General features: G+C 41.8%; 2 protein-coding genes across 2 annotated transcripts in view; one reads left to right on the top strand and one right to left on the bottom strand.

Moving 5' to 3' along the window:
• The window catches only part of slc12a4 (solute carrier family 12 member 4), a 43,435-nt gene extending 37,371 nt beyond the window's left edge, over window positions 1-6,064 (top strand). Inside the window, exons 18-24 of the mRNA XM_080729662.1 lie at window positions 102-297; window positions 839-1,008; window positions 1,414-1,545; window positions 2,494-2,601; window positions 3,086-3,273; window positions 4,300-4,433; window positions 5,292-6,064. Coding sequence (XP_080585788.1) covers window positions 102-297; window positions 839-1,008; window positions 1,414-1,545; window positions 2,494-2,601; window positions 3,086-3,273; window positions 4,300-4,433; window positions 5,292-5,383 — 1,020 coding nt within the window. The 3' untranslated portion in view covers window positions 5,384-6,064. The remainder of the gene's footprint in view (window positions 1-101; window positions 298-838; window positions 1,009-1,413; window positions 1,546-2,493; window positions 2,602-3,085; window positions 3,274-4,299; window positions 4,434-5,291) is intronic.
• Window positions 6,065-8,745: 2,681 nt separating this feature from the next.
• dpep2 (dipeptidase 2) lies at window positions 8,746-17,631 on the bottom strand (the record flags this gene model as incomplete). Its single annotated transcript, XM_080730119.1, has 10 exons — window positions 8,746-8,961; window positions 9,858-9,993; window positions 10,558-10,633; window positions 10,759-10,843; window positions 11,652-11,828; window positions 12,708-12,783; window positions 14,294-14,444; window positions 16,097-16,226; window positions 17,017-17,143; window positions 17,501-17,631. The coding sequence occupies 10 exons, from the start codon at window positions 17,629-17,631 to the stop codon at window positions 8,746-8,748; spliced, it is 1,305 nt and encodes a 434-aa protein (XP_080586245.1).
• Between the last annotated feature and the right edge of the window lie 5,721 nt (window positions 17,632-23,352).

Raw genomic sequence — 23,352 nt, forward strand, 5'->3', positions numbered from 1 at the left:
CACATTTTCACCCAGTGCCAATTGCCTATGTAATCCTGGGCTCTGCAAATCATGATTCTATTTCTCATTTTCCCACATTTCCTGCACGGTCTGGCTGCCAGGCCATAAAGAACATGATGGAGATAGAGCGGGTCAAGGGTTTCTGCCAGGTGGTGGTGGCCTCTAAAGTACGGGAGGGCGTGACCCACCTCATCCAGTCCTGTGGCCTGGGGGGCATGAAGCACAACACCGTGGTGATGGGCTGGCCGTACGGCTGGAGGCAGAGCGAGGACCCTCGCGCATGGAAGACTTTTATCAGTAAGTCATTCATCATGCTGCTGCTCTCCATAGCATATTGTTGCTGTTTGGCAACCTTGTATCTCCATTCTTTGTTATTCTTCAGAAATTAATCTATCCTAGTATTTTATACTTTGTGAGTGTGTAGATCTGTTTTTTATTTTTTTTTACAATTTGTGACGTACTATTTTTAGATAAATTACCTATGAGTCTGACATGCCCAAAATATGGACCCCAGGTTGAAAGTGGTCAAGTCTGTCTCTGGGATTTACAAATATTTATCCAATTAAACGTAATAACAAGAGCTTGTGACTAAATAACAATGTATCCATTGGAACACAGGTTTTTCTTGTCTTTTTTCTTTTTCCTGAAAAGTAATGGTTTTGGACATACAAGGTTTCTGCCCTATGATATGAGAGTGGGGGAAGACACGGTCCACTGGTTTCATAATACTACTGCTACAGCAGATTCAAAAGCAAAGGTCAAATGTAGAGTACGTGGCTGTACAGACCAAAAATAAGTGACTGTGACTTCCTCTCTGTGTGTGTGCATCCCCTCCCAGACACGGTGCGATGCACCACAGCCGCCCACCTGGCTCTCATGGTGCCCAAGAACGTGTCCTTCTACCCCAGCAACCACGAGCGCTTCATAGACGGCAACATCGATGTGTGGTGGATCGTTCACGATGGAGGCATGCTGATGCTGCTGCCCTTCCTGCTCAAACAACACAAAGTAAGAGGAGGTGCTTAACCTGCGGGTTTATGGGAGTAAAGATTATTTAGTTGTGTTTCCTCACACATTTTCTCTGCAATGAGCATGAACAGAGAATACAAATATAAAGGAAACAAAGAAAAGAAAAGTAGAATAGCCACAATTGTATGACTATTGTGTTGGTCCTGCAGTAACACACATTGAGTATTCTACTGTCAGCCTGTATGTCAAATGTGTTCTAGGACCAACATATGAACTTCTGACATCTTTTCTTCCTTAATTTAAATGTGTGAGGGACCAAAGCAAAATAATGTTTACAGACGTACGCTTATCGAGAGCCCCAAACTGACCTTTTAGATGGGAATTATCATAATTTGTTTAACTGAAGAATATACAGTCATTGACACTTTAGGGATTGGTTTTCAGGTTTGGAGGAAATGTAAGATGCGCATCTTCACCGTGGCCCAGATGGACGACAACAGCATCCAGATGAAGAAGGATCTGGCCACCTTCCTCTACCAGCTCAGGATAGAGGCTGAGGTAGAGGTGGTGGAGATGGTGAGAATAGCCCTTTAGATTTACAACCTCAAACACTATGAGATTCACTGTAATTGTACAGTATATGCCATTACACTGTATAGGAATTTGTCTTCATTAAAAGGTGCAGAATTCACACTCAAACATCACAATTATTGCTCACTACAGCAGTGCCGTAACACTTGACACACTACTGTACAATCAATAAATATGTTGATAAATCAAAACAACATTGTAATTATTGTGCTTGACAAAGCGCAAAAGGTGTTTTGCATAACTTTAACTGGTTTGCTTGCATTAAATACACTAACAACAAGTATTTACCTTTGCATCAGTAAAAGAAAAACATGTCCATATAGCTTAGTTAAATTCTACAACACATTACAAATTCATTCAACATGGATGTTCTAAGAAATAAGTCTAAAGGCCCATTCCCACTGGGCCAGATAAAAAAAATCTCTTTCTCCAGATATTTTTCCATTCAAAGTGGATGGTAGATTCAGATAAAAAAAATATCTACCACAGATATTTGCCACAAATACTTTTATCTGTGGCAAATATTGTTTTTATCTGTATCTACCATCCACTTTGAATGGAAAAATATCTGGAGAAAGAGATTTTTTTATCTGTTATCTGGCCCAGTGGGAATGGGCCTATAGTGACACATTATTGTATCACCACCACCATAGTGGTCTCTAGCCACTTGTAAATCAGTTGTTGGTGTGTTGGGTGGAAACCTTGTATGTCCAAAACCATAACCTATTTAATTATTACTTTGAAGACCTCCTATTTTCGCAACTTCAGCATGACACTATTTTATGATGAAGTATAGGGCATTAATAACAAAGAACATAAAAAAATATTGAAATATAGACAGCAACGTTATGCTCAAAGTCCAATACCAAGTACTTTGTAGAAATAGTTACTCCTCAGACATGTAACACTTGGCTTCTTGTGGACTCTTCCCAGCATGACAGTGACATTTCGGCTTACACCTACGAGAGGACCCTGATGATGGAGCAGCGCTCCCAGATGCTCAGACAGATGAGGCTGTCCAGTGCAGAACGAGACAGAGAGGTGACTCATCAATATTGCAGTTTACTTCTGGGCTGAAAGTGACTCCCACATTGAACCAAATGGGTCTCAAACCTTTAAAACATTAACATATTCTCTTCATGTTTACATGACATTCTAAGTGTATTTATAATGGTTAAGTTGTTAAATAAACATAATGCTGTGCATAAAGATGAGTGAACATATCGATTTGGAGCAAATTGTAGAGTGTAGATAGCACACAAGGATATGGGAATATGGCGGGAAAGCAGTGAAGAAAATAGGAGCGAGTATGTAGCTACCCCAACATTCATAGCTTCCCATCCAAACCACTCTGGCCTGCCTGTCGTGATTTGTCACAGCTCACAATGTGACAGCGGCCTGGATGGTTCTCTGGGTGTATGAGATATGAGCTCATTTTCTTGTTCATGACAGCATTGCATTCAATGTCACTCTGGAGAAAAGAACACGGTTTCCAGCGTGGTCCTGTATGCTGTGTTCCCTGCAGGCCCAGCTGGTGAAGGACAGGCACTCGTTGGTGCGTATGGGCAGTCTGTACTCGGATGAAGAGGAGGAGGTGGTGGAGCCTCCTCCAGAGAAGGTCCAGATGACCTGGACCAAGGAGAAGTGTGAGGCCGAGAGGAGAAACAAGGCCCACGCGCCAGAGAACTTCAGAGAACTCATCAGCCTCAAACCGTGAGTCTGGTTTCCTCCTCTGTATTTTTTAATCACTAGGTGATTTAATTGTATGTTATATGAAGTGACTTAAATGACTGGATTGTGAAGTGTGAAGTAATCGATTTGACAATGAATCCTCTTTAGAGGGGATTGATTTCTTAGGTGTATTGATGAACAGGATTCAAACATAATTTAACTTTTGGAATGTTACTTGTTTTTACTTGTCAGAATCCATCCGTGTTTAAAAGTTTGTTGGATTGAGTGTATATACAGTAAGTCCCTTCATTATTGCAGGGTATTTTACTTAGATTTTCTGGTAAAGGTTTGTTCAGCATGACAACTCTTTATGATGAAACTGAGGTTTTCTGGTTATGTATTTATGAATTATAGTACCACACTGACACTTTGGTGATGCCCAGTTGAACATAATGCTGTTGGCCACTTAGCTACTCCATTGAAGTAGTTTGGAATTAAAGTTCTTGCCTTTGAGGGAAAGCATATCGTCACTGTCGGGCAGAAACCTTGTATCTCCAAGTTTCATATTTGTACAGTAAAGCCCTAATTCATCATACAAGAGTGTTGCACAAAAGTAGTGAAAAAATCAGATCTACAAGCACACAACGCCTAGCGATCATTTCCTCGTAGATCAGATATTTTCACTACTCCTGTAAGTGCTTTATTATTTTTGAGTGGTGCACACCACTCCAAGGCTTGACTAACTAACTATGTAACTAGTATGCAGCATGAGCTGCAATAGCGCTGGGTGACCAGTGGCAGGCCAGGCCTGGGTGACCAAGTGGCGCTATTGAGGAGCCCACACACACACACGCACGCACGCATGCACGCACGCACGCACGCACGCACGCACACACACACACACACACACACACACACACACACACACACACACACACGTTCATGAAATGAACTGCTCAAATGCACCACTCATTTCAAACTCACTGGGTTTTATTTTTATACCGTTGACTACTTTCACTGAACACGCGTCTTTCTTTTCTCTGATCTTCCCATCTGGCGGCCCCTCAGAGACCAGTCCAACGTGCGGAGGATGCACACAGCCGTGAAGCTGAATGAGGTGATAGTCAACAAGTCCCACGACGCCCGCTTAGTTCTGCTCAACATGCCCGGACCCCCGCGGAACACAGACGGAGATGAGAACTGTATCCTTTGCCACATTTACAGCAAGTATAAACAAATGCAAATGTTTCTTTAATTGATAGGGCTTAGAATTGCAAATTCATGTTAATGTACCGTGCTGTGTGTGTCTGTCTGTGTTGGTTTGCTTCCAACCAGACATTACACTGCTGATTTCATTAATGAGCAATCAGGGATCAGCATAGTGAAACTAGCCAGGGAAGGCCAAGTGGAAGGCACTGTATAAAAACCTTTCATGGTATGTTTGTTCTTTTAAGCTACAGCAGGGGTCTTCAACGTTTTCAGGCCGAGGACCCCTTAGTTGAGAGAGAGATGAAGCAGGGACCCCCACAACCTTTTGATAGATTCCATATAGTTTCATTGTTTGACAGCAACGATCATCAGTGTGTTTTGGGTTCATGTCAATTTGTGTTTCCAGATATTTAACCACTTGAAACAGCTTGTCCTTTCACTCTGTACTTGGTCTGCTCTTTTATCCCTCTACAAAACCTCTTTGCGAAAAATAGCTGATCTGCAAGCTCGAGCTTGTAGATCTGCTATTTTTTGGCTAAAGTTCTCAGAATATGGACTCCAGGGTTCAAGTGGTTGAAATAAAAAAGGAGAAAAAAGGTTTCTATCACACAAAGATTTCGTGGCCCCCCTGTAGTAACTCTGAGGACCCCCTAGGGGTCCCGGACCCCCTGTTGAAGACCCCTGAGCTACAGTAACATACTAGGGCTGCAACAAATTCATTATTTCATTATAAACCATTCTATCAATTACTCTATCAATGAATCAAATCATCATTATTATTTTTATAACAAACTGAACCAATCCTACGAGCTGCCGTTTGCGCTGTGGTTCTTCCGTAACTTTTGGCTCAGATATGGAGTTCTTGGAGGTGTTGACCGAAGGCCTGGAGCGAGTGCTGCTGGTCAGAGGGGGAGGCCGGGAGGTCATCACTATATACTCCTGACCAACTACACACCACTATAAGTGGGTCAATACTCGGCCTCAACTAGACACAGTATGCCACTGGACAGAAAGGGGCAGTGTTCCAGACAGTTGTGGACATGGGGCCAGGATACATTTTTAAGTTTATTCCTTTTTCTTTTGTAGCATGCTGGTGAACAGTAGGGGACATCTGTGACCACACATTTGCCATTCTATGCCTTTTTCCCCCGACCTGAAAAGATGACTTCAAAACCCATTCATTTCATTGTGTGAACCGTCAAACACAATTTCACTTGTCAGTATTTTCATTGCGGTTCGAAGAAAAGACTGTTATCTGTTATCTAGTCGCGAGGAGTAATCTTGGCTAGGGCACATGTATAGTTACCGCAAAGGTTTTCACAAGTGGTGCCAAATTTAGAACCTCAAACAGCTCTTGATAGCAGCACGTTTGTATTTATTTTATTATTTATTTTGTCAGCTTTCCCCAAATGAGAGAGGATGGAAGCACGGGACTGTAGATAATGAACAAAAGGAATAAAATATGCTCTGTAGGTGGCACAAATTTCATAAAGGTCTGTAAATGTGGATGCCAGAAGTTATCAGCTGGATTTTCTTTTCTTTTAATGTCAATAACTTATGGTTGTTTTGTATTGGGCAGAGTTTTATTGTCGATAGGAAAGAGATTTGTATATGAATTATGTGAATTGTTACCTTTGTACAATAGTTATTTTTTGACCGGCTGGAGAAGTACTTTCCAGGTCACCATAGAATATAGGAAACAATATGTTTTATATGATTCAATAAAAGACGTAAGGTTATCAAAATCACCCGAGTTTAATCTTTCCAAACTATCTTTCTTTTTTAAATGAATTAACTGGGAATGAGACATAGTAAATTATGTTACAAGTAGTTTTTTATTTAGGTCAAATAAAGGCTTAAAATGCTTAAAACTTAATGCTCAATGTATACAGTAGTTAAAAGTGATATTAAACTTTGTAAATCGAGGGCGCCTACTGGTCCATGCGCATACCACTTAGGCATTGCCACATAGGCATGGATGCCTGGCGGCGTCGCCGGTTCGATTCCCGACCCGGACGACCTTTGCCGCATGTCACTCCCCACCTCTCCCCCCGTTTCCTGTCAGTCTACTGTCCTAGCAAATCTTTAAAAAAATTCTTTAAATGTAAATCGAAAGATATGTATGTTTTAAACTCTCCTTCTGTGTGTCATGTAGTTTATACAAATACAATCCAAAATATACATCCCTTCAATATACCACTATATTTAACCACTTAAGCCATCTTTTATACTTTGCTGTATGACAGTGTTGCATGAATATAGTTACAAACTCAAACTCGGTATAGTTTGTCCTATACCTCTAGTGTCTTTATCCCATTATAACAAGTTTTCCTAGATACCCATGTACCTCTCTAAGTGCCAGCAACATACAACTATGGTATTACTGGGCAGCTCCTACAGTAGGTGAGTATGCAGCATACTGTTTCAGTCTGCATACAAAGCAGAGTGGTGCTGAGAATGAGCATGGATGCTGCGAAAAAAAGATGCTAAAAATGAACATTACAGTCAACTTGAAAGAAAACGGCTGTCTCAGCAGCTATGCTGACACATTCATTTCCTGCATGGCCAATGGCACAGAATATTCAATACTTACAAACTTAATTTAATATCTTTAGCATAAGATTGACCATGGAAAATTGGAAACTGTGACCAGCGAGCTGAAGAGGCTGTCCAATGCTGGCCACTCACAAGCCCTGAGGAGAACAAGAAACGATAAGTAAATAAAGAAATAACAAGAAATAGATTGCACCATCATATACGGATGATGCATCCATCATTCATTTATGGTGACTTCCTCAGTTTTGTGTTGCCTTTGATTCGCTGTCACCATGGGCCCCAAGGTAAGTTATTGTGCTGCATTATTTCACAAGCTAATGTATTAAGGACAAATATTGTCATGTTCTTGTTTTTGCTAAGACTTTTAATATAACCAATTTTTCCTCACATTAACCAGCTACTTAAGCCATAGGGCTTACGTGGTTAATATGTTGTGGTGTCATCATGATGGCCGAAAGACAGTATGGTATTTACTCTGTGTGTGTATATACTATATACACACATATATTCTACTGAAACAGCACTCCTCGCAGTCACAGAGACACTCTACTGCCTCCATCTATATTTAATCATCAATCCGGACCAATTTCATTGCCATTTGATGCTATGCAGTCACATTAAGAACAGGAACACATGGTTATCCTTCTACTTCAACTTGACTGGTCGATTTCTTGGACAGGTTCGCTCTCATCACCCCGTAACCTAAGGGTCAGTCCTATATTTTTTCCTGTACACCTGAAGCCTTGGCCATATCGTCTCTGTTTGCAAGTTTGTCATGTAACTGCTACACAACATTTTTTTCCCCCACCTTCCCACCCTCTGACACACAGGCTGAAGAACACACCTCTGCATGCCTGGCTTGACATCTGACAGTGGATGTCTTCACTCAAGCTCAACAATAGGTGACTCCAGGGGGCACGGCGCAGTGGTTAGTGCTGTCGCCTCACAGCTAGAAGGTCCTGGGTTTGATTCCCGCAGGGGACGCTGTGGGCGCCGGGGAACGCTGTGGGCGCTGGGGGCGTGTTCCCTCCTCAAAATCATTAGCACCCACACCCTAGGTGGGGTTGGCAAAAGGGCCTTTCTGTGTGGAGTTTGCATGTTCTCCCTGTGTCCCCTAGGGTAGATACCCTCACAAAAACATGCAGTAATCCTGGTTTCTATGATGCCAGCCGGGGTGCCGGATGGAGGGGAAAGGAACTGGTTGGAATAACGTGTTTGTTCCACGCACTACGTCCGCAACCTATTCAAAACAATGGACCTTCTGCAGGATATGATCCATCCCTATGCCACTTCCCGCATACATCAATCAGCTAACATTGATCCCATTGCTACGACACTCTGGGCAATGCTCCGAGCGACCTAGACTCTTCTCCCTCCTGGCATGGATATTGTGGAATAACCTCACTCCTACCCCCTACCTATTACACAGTAACCAACTGATAAAATATTTCTCAGATGATGTTCCATCGATGAGACTAATTCCAGATGGAGACAAACGGTGATTGAGTACTATGAATCCATTTGGGTGGGGATCTTCCAAATGACATGTTACTGGTGTTCGCTAAATCTATAAATTTTTGGTAGAGGTGGTCACATGGCATTAAACCCAATGGGGCTTCCATGCCATTCCCAATGTGCTATAGCGATGAGAGGCAAGCCACAAAAATACTAATAGTAAAAGATCTATTGTTGTGTACTCAGAATACTAATCCATTACAAACTAACAGTACGTTCAACAAGCACTCCAAATCACACAAGTGCAAACAGGTTGGCAGTCAGCAGCAGAACCAAGGCCCATATGAGCGGACTCATGGGACCAGGAGATCCAGTAGTGGAGACTGAGGAGGTGGCATTCTGCTGTCCTGGCCTGTGGGGACGTCTGAGGAGCATCCTGCAGGGGTTCTGAACCTCCTCCAGGGGTATCTGTACTTCACTAGGCAGGCTCCCAGTCAGACCATCACGCACCTGTATGGTGAAACATATGACTGGAGTGAGGTTCATTTGTACAGAGGCAGAAATATATAAACAAATAACAGCTTAAAGATGAGAAAATGTTCCTGATGATTACATCAGTGATTATTTCTAATACCATACCGGTACCTGTATCTATCTATCTATACATAACTATACAGTATATAAAGATGCAACAAGAGTGGCTTTTATTTCTGTAGAAAGAGAAAGGCTGTAGTTTCCATTAGTTTGGATTGGAATCCCCATCAATAATGTCATGAATCACATTTCTCAAAAGGACACAGCGCGAGTTGACAGAATGGCGCCATCTTATAATGAGCAATAGTGAGGTCCAATTAGGCTTTTATGATAAGGTTGAAAATGGGTTCACTGTACCTTCAATAGGTACCAAGGTTCAAGGATATTTTATTTTGTCTCTGGGAGATTTGTCTTGGAGACAAGGACCAGCTGCACAGTGCACACAATACAGTACAATACTATACAATAAAATACAATACAGTACAGTACATAAAGACACACGGTTTCAGCCTACCCTAGGAACATAATAAATCACCATAATATATCAATGTCCTAAGATCAGACAAATGATTTTAGTTTGAAATAAGATACTACGTAGATTCCTAGGATGGTGATATGTTTTTCAAAGCTTCATTCTGCTGCAGGGAGCTGTGCTACAGTATCATTGTTTACAACCCAGCTCATGACCTGTGTTCCATGGCTCCCACCCCCCTTTCCTCCTGTCTCTAACCACTGCAATATCTAATAAAGCAGAATGGCTTCAAGAACCTTTTAAAAGATTAATGATACATTAAATTACTGTTAAAATATGGCGCTGTACATCCAGCAACATAAAATAATTTCACATAAAATACGTCAGTGCTCCGGCTCACCCTCTCCACCTCCTCGAACACTCGCAGGAAGTTGACTCGAAGGACACCAGCCAACTCGACCTCTGACCAGTTCCTTCGGAGGAGTTCTTGGATCAGGGTGGGATACTTGGACACATCCTCCAGCCCCAGAGGGAAGCTGCACAGTACCACAGGTCAGTAGGGCTGCCACCATCATCACATCTTACATGACCATTAATTGTCACACAAATAATTGCGATTAACGATTTAATTGTGTTTTAGGCATTGAAGATTGGAACATATACATACAAATTACGTTGCTGTTTGGCTTTTAGGCTTTGAGGAAAAAGGTTGCACAGGACAGATTTGGAAAAAAGTACTTAAATATAAAGAAATTACTGAAACCTACAGTATGTACATATTTTTTACTTTTTTCATAAATGTGTTTTACTTAAGAATACGTATCACACAAATGTAATGACAATAACCGATATACAAGCTGTGAGCTTGTAGGCATTGAAACATTGAGAGCTTGAAACATTTTGAAAATAATAAAGACAAATATACTGCTCAAAGTATCAGATTGAACGTGGTTAAGTGGGTCTGTGGGTTTTATCCAATGGCAAGTTACAAGTATTACGTAACAACAGCTGGTGACTAAACAACTACATTGGTTCCATCGGGACGCAGGTTATTTGACCCTTTTGCTGAAAAGTAATGGTTTTGGCAGTTATATACTTACTTGGCAGCGCCTTCATAGTCTCCTCCAATTCCTATTGACTCAGCTCCAATCATCTTCCTAATGTGGTCAAAATGGTCTGAAAGACACAATGGGTTAACATAGAAAACCTGTAAGGTCATTAGAAATAATAACATACATAAACCTGACGTACTATGATAATTATACAGTTACACAATGACAGCTGTTAGCTGTTAGCCTCACCAGCCACAACAGAGACATTTGCTTGGCCCTTGCAAGCAACAAATCCACTGTACAAATTCACCATGATCAGTCCCCGGTTCTTTTTCTGAAACACATTGAAGACAGGAGAATCAATGTGTGTGTGTGTGTGTGCGTATGTGCGCGCACGCATTTACGAGAGGGTAAACAGGAAGAGGGATGTAGATATGTAACAAAACAAGAAAAGGACAAGATTAAAAGTCAGCAATGCAAGAGCGATAATCACTGGAAGTTGAGGATGGATGTGTGTGTGTGTGTGTGTGTGTGTGTGTGTGTGTGTGTGTGTGTGTGTGTGTGTGTGTGTGTGTGTGTGTGTGTGTGTGTGTGTGTGTGTGTGTGGGGGGGGGGGGGGGAAGTTCAATGAATTACAGTTTCTTTTTTAGTTGTGGTCCTCTCACTTATCCACAGCAACTTACAATAATTGGAACTGAAGAATAATCTTAATCTATTTCTTGATGTCCAGTAACCGATTAAAAGAAGGCCAAATCCCCAGCACCCTGATAAAACTAGACTGAATTGTTGCGGGGATGATTGATCCCTGCAAATCTTCTGAGCACTAACATACTGTTCCTCTTTCATGACATCGTTGCAATGTTTCCTTTTAAGTACAGATATTAGGCTCTACCTTTGCACAATATGTATTAAAACAAGTATTGAATCCAGGCCAGCCCCACATGATCCATGATCCACCGCGTTGTTGGTGTGTTGAAATAGTGAAGCGAATATGATAGTCTTAAACACTCACCACTTACAAGCCATCATTCTCTCTATTATTGCACCTCTCTGTCGATTTTAGCTTCCATTCTAATAATGAATCATAAAATTCAAGCGCTGAATTGATCAATGATTTAATTCAACCCAAACTTTCTTCTCACCAGTTCATGCAGTAGCCAGTCAGGAACATTGCGGCTGTGGTTGCAGATGGAGTAGGCAGAGGAGTGGCTGAAGATGACCGGAGCCTTGGAGAGCCTCAGCACAGCACTGGCTGTGTCCCAGGAGCTGTGAGAAAGGTCCACGATCATCCCCAGTCTGTTCATCTCCTCCACCACCGCCTACAACACACAGTCACACACAGTTACTTACACTGTCAGAGTACGGAAGAAAGACATTTCACTCACATTGAGGAAGGACATCATATCATTTACAGACTTGGACAAACATACAAGTATATGTACAATGGGTACTCTGAATAATGGCACAAATGGTATTGCATAACACTTTCATTGTTCAGACCCCCTTGCCATTGCACGGGTTGAACACATCTTTGAACTTGGCCTTCATTGTAATCTCAACCACACACCTGTAAAGGCCTGTGACTGAATCTTGCGCACTTGTGATGCTATTGCTTTGACAACCTCTGTCCATTTTACACCACTCACTGACTGACAAGGAGAAAACAATACCAGCCCGGCTGCCGTGGCTGGTAAAGCTGTGTAGTCATGTTTGAGTGCTAGGAAGTTGGCTCCTGTGTCCTCCTACAACAGACCTACAGTACACGTACAACTGTTTGTGTATCTTGCCACGACAAAAGTCGCCCCAAGATCCACAGACAAACCTACAGCAAACAAAAAGATGTTTAGTCACGTTTGAGTTCCAGGAGGTGGCTCCTGTGTGTGTGTGTGTGTGTGTGTGTGTGTGTGTGTGTGTGTGTGTGTGTGTGTGTGTGTGTGTGTGTGTGTGTGTGTGTGTGTGTGTGTGTGTGTGTGTGTGTGTGTGTGTGTGTGTGTGTGTGTGTGTGTGTGTGCGCGTGCGTGTGTGTGTGTGTCTTGGGACCACAAAAGTAATACAACATCTAACTTTTATTGCTGACATATCTGACTTGTTTCCTTGTTTCTTTCTTTCCCGATTCACATAAAAACATATTCCTGTGAAATATTACCACACAGCAGAACAAAATGAATCCAAAAGCATCGCTAAAAGATTGAACTTACCTTACCAAAGTGTGTTAGGCTCAGGCTGTTGTTCTGTCTTTGATAGAACTTATACAAAGTTGAGGAGGATTCAGCCCTGTCATTACAAGGAACAAATACAAAACTCTTAAAAATACATTACGAATTTACGATATTACTTTACTAATATTTACGAACTCAGGTCTCCCTTGTAAATGATGTTTAAAAGACCCTACATGTAAAATTACTGTATTTTGTGTATTTAAAATCTGACTATATCCAGAAAATTGGCATAGGATGTCTAATAGGTAATGAGAAGGGTGCTTTCTCATTTCACTCCCTGTGATAGTGTGAGCTGGTGACCGTTATGTTGTTAGGGCTGCTCACTTGATATAATTTTGTGAAGTACAGTGTACCGTACATCAGATATCTGACCTCCCTCCCTTGATCAATTCATATGCATTTCTGATAAAGAGTGTGTGTCCGTGCGTGAGAGTGTGTTCATGCGTGTGTCATTTCTAGAAAATCCTGGATGTAAGCAACACTGCATCATTGCTTTGTTTCTCCGTACAAACAAGTGTTCATTGCTCATTTCAAGGATAAGGATAATTTTACAATTATTACCTTTCTTATATAAATTTGGTTTTAACAGAAGACCCACCAGCCGGTAGACCACGTCGTCACGCTCATGTCACTATGACTGAGTCATAACCATATAAGGAGTTCCCAATGCAGCTATGCCCACATATGTCGTCATGGCATCAGGTGTGAATAAATCATATATGGGCACAAAAGGGGGAAAGCCCATATTATGTGCACATACCATATACTGATGATACTGATCAAAAGGGCCAAGTTGCGGCTGGAAACTCTAGTATTCATTTTAAATATAAACCTTCCAACCATCAGTCATACTGTTGTCGACTTTACCAACTAAGTCTAACCTAGTAATTTCCCAACACAGCAGCTCTGGGGAAAATAATAATAAAATCAATGATAACATAGTAGTGTGTGTACCTGTGTATGAGCGTGCACACACTACGTCTGTAACTTTATTTGCATCTACGGTATATACCGGTACATAGAGGTGTCAGGCAGATTCAACAAAACCGTATTTGCCTAAACACATTTGGTCCTTTCGCCTGGCACTTTCGCATGGAGGAGAATCTTTTCACCGCCGTTGAAGAGCCATTTCGCCATATAGCCTAAGCTACCCTCAATTCTGCTGTCAGACTGTCCATGTTTGCATATTTATCCCTTTGTCATTTAAATATTATAGTGACTGTGACAGTGGTGTTACCTGTCAAACGGTGACCATTACACCCGACTTAACATTTTAAGGACAACTAAGGCAAAATGGATAAAAAAGACCGAACCTAGAACATTTAGGCGAAATGGCTCTTCAACGGTGGTGAAAAGACTCTCCTCCATGGCGAAAGTGCCGGGCAAAAGGACCAAATCTATTAAGTCTTAGGTGAAAGTGCTGGTGACTGCAACATAGATAGGTGTGTTGAACAATTTGTTCTGGACATTTTGTGGTCCTTGGCTTACACCCATAGAAAACTATTTTGTTATGAGATTAAAATAAAGCACAGTTTACAAAAAGTATAAAAATCTACCCCCCTTACCAGGGTGTATTGCAGTTATGACTGAGGGCCATGGAGCGAACCCCCAGCTGGTAAAACATACGCAGGGTTGGCAGACTGCTGTCGATGGAGTGGCCTCCCTCAATACTCATCAGACATGCTATCTTATGTTTCATCTCAGCGTCTTTCAGTCCTGCAATGACACACACACACACACACACACACACACACACACACACACACACACACACACACACACACACACACACACACACACACACACACACGTATCATCATCATCATGAGCGGAAGTACCACACATACTGTAACAAGAGCTATTGTGTCTGAAATTCCTTGCCAAGGCACTTATCTCCCAAAGACCTCAGTGCTAAGCTTTTATGCCTGCTGTATACTGAAACAAATGAGAAGTTGCTCGAACACGAACTGCAGTCGAACGTGGCGTTGCATACAAATGTTTACCCTCCCACGCGAGTGGGGCGCATAGAAGGAAATGATAGACAGTGAATCGGAACATCACACTTTTGTGCTACTAGTAACATAGCCAATCATGTGATTGTTTTAGATCGGAATGTTTGAATGTTTGTAAACAAACGGGTATTTCTGGATAGAATGTCTATGGACGTTTTCTACTGTATATAAAGTAAAGTGTTCAGAAGGGTGACTAGTTTGCCAACTGTGGAACAAAATAATATATTCATGTCTAATAGTCAATAACAAAATCATAAGTGTCCTGTTCCTCCAGAAATAAGGTTAATTGCGACCGTAGGTCGCACTTACTACAGAAAGCTCCACCAGGTGTCCGTGCGTCCGTCAGTCAGTCCGTCACACGTCAGACGTCACACTTTTGCCCTGCTCATATCTCCGCAACCGTTGCCCCGATCCATGCCAGATTTTGCACACACACTCCTTACCTGCCAAACTACAACCTCCAAGGACCCCCGGAGTTCCAGGGACCCCCAGGTCCCTGGGGGACCCCCAGGTGTAAAAAAAAATACCAAATGTGCAAAAATGACCAAATGACCACCCCCACGGGGCTGCTCACGGGGAATTCCCGGGGACCACCCACTCCTGCTACTCCAGAACGGATGCAAAAGTGGTGGCGCCCCCAGTGGAGGACCCCCTCCACTGCAGCTCACATAAAATGCCCTAACTCGGCCTAGGAGCGTCCGGGAGAGCCGGGGCCGGTACCTATTCGTCCGCCAAGGCAACGCGAAGACCCCACCCCTCATCACCTTCTCACATGGCCCTCTTCTAGCGAGACCTACGGTCGCTTATCTCCCGATTAGGGAGTCTTACTGGTGAATAATACTGTGCCAATGTGACGCTGCCTGCATTACCTACCCGGAAATAAAGTTTAGGTTGTGTTGATGTCATTATGATTCGCACATTATACTAGAATATTTTGTTATCATTGGACATTGACCAAAATACACCCCCCCCTCCCCCCACACATTCTCTAATTTTGTAGACATCTCGTAAATCAAGCAATGTGTCTATGTGTTAAGCTTCATTGATAAATTACATATTATACAAAGTTACAATAGGTTACATAATTATTTTACATACTGTACATCTTTCTTTTTTCTCCTGTGAATTGGGTTCATACTTTGATGCCACAAATAGCTGTTCTACAAGCTCACAACGTGTCATGATGCAGCAAATTGTGAGCTTGTAGATTATTTTTAGTTATTTTTTCATTCATAAAATTATATATATATATATATGTTTGTTTCCAAAATAGGAATGCCAGGTTGAAAGTCGTTGACCAGATTTGCCAAAGGTTTTAATCTACTGGAGTCAAGGTAAAAAGCTGGTCTACTTTACCCCGGGCAGATGTGACCAGCTCTAGGGCTGGGTACTCTGTGCACATGCGTCTGACAACATCTATTTGTTCCAGGGTAAGCCTCACTGCATCCTTCTCCTGGGCCCCACACAGCACATAGACTGCAAACACCTGACAATGGCACAGAACAATCACGTAGGAGAGTGGGGAACATGACAGCATGTTGGTAACAGCAATAATAGAATGGAGATGGACAGTTAACTGATGTGACTTTGACCTTGCATTATTCACAGTTCTATGGAGGACAGACAGAACATTTGTAAACGAAAGAGCCATTACCATTTGAGTGCATGTTTTAGTATGGCCAGCCCTATAATGGACATTATACCCACCAAGAATAGTAATTCACTCTGGATGATTTTCTAAATTTAGTTGGTTAGATGATCTGTACACTCACTGTTAACACATAAATGTGTGTTCCACTTTAGCTAGTTAGCCCAATATAATTAAATGTATGACGAATAGCAAAAGATTGCCGAGCTGCAAGCTCACAATGTGTTGTGTTATTTCCGTGGTTAGGGTGTGTGATTATTTGTTTTAGGGGCACTGGTCATTTACCTGTGCCAGTGTATTGCTAACATACAAGTAAAAAAAAAAAAGAAAAAAAGAATGTTGTGCATCTGTGCCTGTTTCCACAAACACTGCTATCTACTGTATTAATTTGTTAATGTTCAATTATACACATGTTCCTACCAAATCTCTACCCCACCCCCCTCCCTTCTATACCTTCATTGGTGCCTATAATTAACTTGTACTGGGTGCGGTGCCACTATATGAAATTCTGAAGGGTTCAAACAAACAAACATAAAAAAATCCATTCTGGGACTACTGTACTTTCTGAGCCAATCTGCCCCTCATGGGGCATAGTCTTCAGTCAAGAGTGAAGGATAAATGACAGTACCTGAGCCTGAACATGGCCTGCTTGGAGACGGCTGATATCTGTGGCCACTTTGCTGACATTATGAAGGTCAATTTGACTCAGACGATTGTTATGAAGGATCCTCAACTGCAGGGCAAGGTCATTATGACTGACAGGTGGAAAGACAGACAGATGGACAGGGCAGAGCATTTACAAGCAATGAAAAAATATTTTATAAATATAATATACATCTATAAGCAAGCACTGTGTGAGTTGCTTAATTTGTGTGGGTGTAAGATCAGTAACTAGGATACTGTGACTTATAACTAGGCCAACGGCCAGTACTTGTTCTGCAAGGAGAATTTGGACATACGTCTAATTCCGGCAGACTAAGTATAATGATATAATTTGTGGTAACTTGGACTTAATTCTAATACTGGTAATAGTACTGGAAAATACATGGCCTAATATGTTTAAAATTACATGCAAATTCACAAGTTTAATAGAGTAGAGATATATGGTTTACCCATCAATAAGGGGAAATTTGGACATTAAGTCTCGCACTCTGTCTCTGACAGAATATCCAGATATGGTGCCACTCAGGAAGCAGCAAAGCATCAACAGGATCATGGTGAAGCCACAACAACCACAAGTCATGGTGAAGACACTTTATATAGAAAGTGATGGCGTCAGTTCATCTGAATCAGAGGAGGAAAAGTCATTCAGTTTAATAGCTACACCTTTTTAATACATTTCATATAAAATAGCTAAAATGTACATTTCATATAAAGAGGCAATATGCATCTCATGTCGTCTAAGCAAAAAGCCATTAGGCCTATATTTGGAACAGTTTATAACAAAATGAATGCCCTCTTGCTCTTGACACCAAATCAATGATTGAAACAATTCCAGTAGCACTATATGAACGGAAAATGACTCCCAAGTTAACAGCAGTGGTGGGAAAAGTCCTATATTTTTTTTTTACTCAAATAAAAGTATCCATACTGCAATGTAGAAATACTCTGTTTTACTCTGTAAAAGTATGAAAGTGTTGACATCAAAATGTACTAAAGTACCAAAAGTAAAAGTACAAAATGTTTGAAAATAGCAGATCTACAAAGCTATTGTAGATGCAGTGACACATTGTGAGTGTGTAGATCAGCTATTTTCAAAATAGCCTAGATAGGCCTATACAATAGAGCTAAGGTATACGTTTATAATATTATAATTTACTGTAGGCCTAGGTCTATGTCTGCAAAGTAACTAGTAACTAAAGTTTTCAATTAATTGTAGTAAATATTATTATTATATTTGGATCCGAGATGTAGTGAAGTAGAAGTAAAAGTAGACTACATTGGAAATACTCCAGTAATAAAAGTAGCCTTACCTCAATTAGTACGTGCTTAAGTACAAATAGGCTACTTAATTTACACCACTGATTGAAACAATTCCAGTGACACTAGGCTATTATGATCAGAAAATGACTCCCAAGTGTAGGCTTACATTACATAGAAACTTCCCTCAGCCCTGCCAAACTAGGCTATGGCTGGAGCAGCAACAGATACAGATGGTCATAAATGCAAGAATGCAACTTCGTGAGGTAGAGATCGACTGTTTCATGATACATTAATTATAGTTTAGGCTATAGGAAAACAAATTAATTCGTATAGGCTAATAGGAAAACAAACGCTATAAGATGGCTAAGGCTATTCATTATTTGGCATGACATCTTATCACTAGCATGTTGAAAATAACCGAGTGGTGAGAAAATAATATTTCACCAAACAATTATTTAAAGAAAACAGAAAATGCACCCTCTCGCAATGGTCGTACGCACCAATTAGTTCCACTTCGACAGCAAGTTGTGTTGTCAGCGTCGCAGTATTGATAGCTCACAAAGTCACAGCCTATGAGCCTACACTACAGTATGGTATTGTAAAAGGACCATTTGAAGCGCCCGGCGTGCTGCCTGCAAGCTGCAACTATACCCAGATGCGTCAATTGGGTATGGCAAGCTATGGCAGCTGCCATACCTTGGCTACAGGGGGAAATAATAAAATGTACTTCTCATCGTGCCTGTTGCTAAGGTATGGCAACATGACTGGTGTCACCAGTCATGTTGCCATACCTTAGCTTTTGCTGAACTGACGCCACTGACTATACCCATCACCCAACCCAAGAGGACGCTGCAGGCCTACAGCCCCACCTGCAGGGGTTTAGAAGTTCAACTGTCAGTCTTCTTGAGTCTACTCTCTATCCAACTAACTCACACATTGATTGATTGAAGACTTTATTAGATGTTTGCATAGGAAAAGGTACAGTTTCATGACACAGCAACAAGTCCCGGGATGTTGAGGCACACGACGCTGCACAGCTGCACTTGCCTTCAGGTGAGCTTCTTGGTAAAGTTCATGGAATATAAATGTTGTTAAACTAAGTTTTAATTAACCCAATTTCCTCGACCCTGTTTACTTTTCAATGGACTAAACAGGCTACAGCTGCTGCCTTATTGCTGAACAAAGGTCAAAGAATCTTACAAAACAAAACAATTGACAATTTCAACAACAACTAGGCTACAACATCACACATAACAGACAACCTCTTAGGCCTACGTGATTTGGATAACATTTTGTATGTTAAAGGGATAGGCTATTTCACTTCCAAAACAACTTGGTCATTTTATCTTCTAATCAGGCTTTTGGGAGTTGATCGATTCAGTATTTACATAGTTGATATTCTTTTTCAGACATGCCCCCTTTATAGGCCTATAGAAACCTATTTTAGCCACGATAGATTCAATTGAAACACAGGTCTGTCCTTTTTTCTGGTGACTCCTGACGTCCTTCTAATACATGAGCAGGCCGTGTGTTTTCGGTAACTTTTTTTTTTTTTTTTTTTTTTTTTATCGTTTTTAGGGGAAATGAAATAAATGTAATACAATAAAAGATTATTAGGAGGGTGTCAGGAGTCACCAGAAAAAAGGCAGGGTGTTTTAATTTAATCTATCATGGTTAAAATGGAGTTCCAATGGGTTTGTATAGGATTGATTGATTGATTGAAGAATTTATTAGAAGTTTGCAATAGAAAAAAGTACAGTTTCATGACTGTACAAATCACTGGTACAAGGTCAACTAAAAGGAGATCCTAGAAAGCCGAGGCTTATTTCCACAGGAACCACACTTTAAGTATCTCATATAACATTGAAAGACAGGAAGGCGAGTGTCTGATAAAATTAATATCAAATTCTGAAAGATCTGACTGATACTTGCCACTCAGGCTGATGAGAGCATGATCGCTGCATTTCTGGCTGACATCTCAAAGAGGATATCTTCTCACCACCTGAAGCTTGCAGCGCAGATAAGATGGAGCTTCTTTTATTCCCAGGTAAGTCCTGCCACCTGCAAGATCTCACTATTTCCATCTACAACTGTTCCAACTGCCAAGAGCCTGTTTGCTGTCCTGGAGTACTGGACAGTCAGCTGTCCTTCAAGGCAGCGGTCACTCGTTCCTGTACCTGAACTTTACACTCAGCTGACTGATGTTACTCACCCACGAGTCTGCCCAGCTCCTTATCCAGGCCTCAGTCACACTGGGGGTCAGGGGTCACTGGGCACGACCTGTGCTGTGCGTTGTTCCGGAAGTTGTGGCGGAAGTGCTGCATTATTTGAAGTTACGTCATGCGGTTCAGGTCTGTTAGTGTTTACATCCCCCAGCCAAACAAACAAAAATAGATTGTAGCTCTTAACTCGCTCATAATAGGTGTAACATTGTCCCAATCCATGTTTTTGTTTGGATAATGTTTATTGCGAGCACAACCGACGGATCGGGAGACGTAGAACAGTTTTTTTTCCACAGCGGGGAATACGTTTGCAGGAACAACCGCACTGTGAAAAAAAGTAGACTTCCAGGAAAATGCAGCCCCACCTCCTAGAACACTCTCTGCCTCATATCGGGCCCAGGCTTTTCTCTTTGCAGATGAATAAGCCTGGCTACGTGAGGTTAGGCCTCAGTCATCCCAAAGCCTCCCTCCTTAAGTCCTTTGCACACAGGACAGTTGCGTTTTTTTTCGTTTGCGGCATGAATAAAACGCATTGGATTTGGTGTGCAAGGCTGTGCGGAATCGGCGCTGCGGATCCCAGAAGGAGTCATAAAAGGAGTGCTGAGTTTTTTACCGCATGAGACAAGACGCACGAATCGAACTGGGTTCGATCGAGAAAAAAACGCACGGCGGCAGCCACTCGTCACACGGCTAATTCGGAGCCGGTGTGCATGAGGTCATAGAGAATCATTGTTTCCTTTTCAAAAAATTATATTGTCCGTTTTATCCGTGCGGTTAAACGCGCCTGTGTGCAAAGGGCTTTATTGTACTCTCGGCATGCGTACTGAAGCTCCTCAATATGATGAGTGCCACAAGTTACACAACACATGTGGTCTTCTGTCTCCGCCCTTTTCTCCCCCATTATGAATTCCAGATGCGGCCCCAACCAAGCACAAAACAATGATATTGGCCCACAAGGCAACCACCGGCATGGCAACCAGCTTTAAGGCATTACAACCATTCCCGCTCAGTATAGGCTAACAGGAATGCTGTTAGTCGGGGACCCACAGGCCCAAGAGCTCAACGAATAGGGTTTAACCTGTGATGTTCTGCCGCACTTTTTATTTCTGTTTTATCTATTAGTTTGGTCATTAAGGTCCACAGAATAACAGGCCTGCACTGCCGGAAACAAGGTCCGCTGGCCTTCGCGCCGCTTGCAATGTCGTGGACAATAACTGTGACATATAACCATTGTATTGCTAAAAATAAGGAGGCTACTCTGTTTCCTTAACGAGACGGCAGAAGATCACTACGGTAGGAGACCCGGGTTTGCCTTATCAGCGTTTGCCTTATCGGTGTTTCACTTAGAGGGATTTCCCCACTACATACAGTATGTAAAAATATCTTGGTCACTTATTCTCATGTTTTTATTTCGTATATTTGTCTTGACCACAAATTTTACTGCTACTGTAGGTTCATCATTTACATGATGGTAGGTTAGTATATTTGAGGCACTACACTACACTATTCTCTCTGCACGCTATGCGATTATTTACCTTGTTGTGTATTACTCTGCTTAGCCAGCAAAAACGAAGTTTTGATTGACTATTTTATCAAAAACAACTTATTTAAGCAGTCCGTACTTTTATACAGATTAAGATTCAATGAATTGATATTTTAATATTATATCCATAAAAAAGTACAAAACTATTTTTGAAAAATACAAAACTAATATGTTTGAGCTAAAACGTCACTTACGCCCTTTGTGCCCCAACATTTTATAGCTTTTTGCTTAATGTTTAGGGATTAAGTGACATTCAGAAAACAATAATCCTGGACCAGCCAGGGACAGTAACGTGCCAGTAACTACTCCGATCCGCACCAAACCTGCCAGAAACTCTAATCAGGGGTCTGCCATCAGAGTAGCCACACCAGGGGCCATGTGTGGCCCCCTGGGACAATATCAGGGGCCTGGAGTGCTACATGGTGCTCTGTTGCTCCAATCTGCGCCAAACTTGGCATAAACACTGTTCAGGGGTCTACCATGACAATAGTCCCTGGGGTGCCAAAGGTGCACCGTTGCTCCAACACTGTTCAGGGGTCTAACGTGGTCCCTGGGGATCAAAAAGGCCTCTGGTGTGACTATTGTCATGGCAGACTCCTTAATAGTATTTGTGCCATCGGTGCGTATTGGGGCAACGGTGTGGCTGTAGCACCCAGGGACCCCTGGTTTTGAATAATGCACTTGGACTTGCACTTACGGCTTTTGCGCTCCAAGTTTAACTGAAGGTTTTCACTTATGCCTTTTTGGTTTTTAGGCTTTATTTCAAAGTAAAAATTATTATTAAGAACTTTAGAACTTTTTTCACCATCTGATAGGCTCATGGAGACCTTTAAAATCACATAAAAAGTCAATATCACCAAAAATGTGTCACTTGGGCCCTTTGCGCTCCAAGCCCTCGATAATTATGTTGATGGTGCTCTGTTTTTACTTGCGCCAGCAGAGCGCATAGGGCACTGGTTTCCAAACAGTGGGTCGGGACCCACTTGTGGGACGTGGATACATTTGGTTTTTAATTATTTCATTTCAACCTTTTCAAAAAACATTCCCCATTTTTTATTTTTTATTTTTGGAGCTGTGTGAAGCACAGGCTCCCTATACGTGGCTGTGTGGGTCTGTGTGTGTGTGTGTGTGTCTGTCTGTCTGTCTGTGTGTGTGTATGTAGCCTGAACTTCCTAAACTTCGGCACGCCACTAGTCCCACAGTTTTGCCACCACACACTCGCGCCATATGTCAAATCGACCGGCTTACTCGGGAATCGTGGGCTATTACTTTTCTA

This window comes from Nannobrachium achirus, assembly GCF_963921795.1.
Source record: "Nannobrachium achirus genome assembly, chromosome: 7".
Lineage (NCBI taxonomy): Eukaryota > Metazoa > Chordata > Actinopteri > Myctophiformes > Myctophidae > Nannobrachium > Nannobrachium achirus.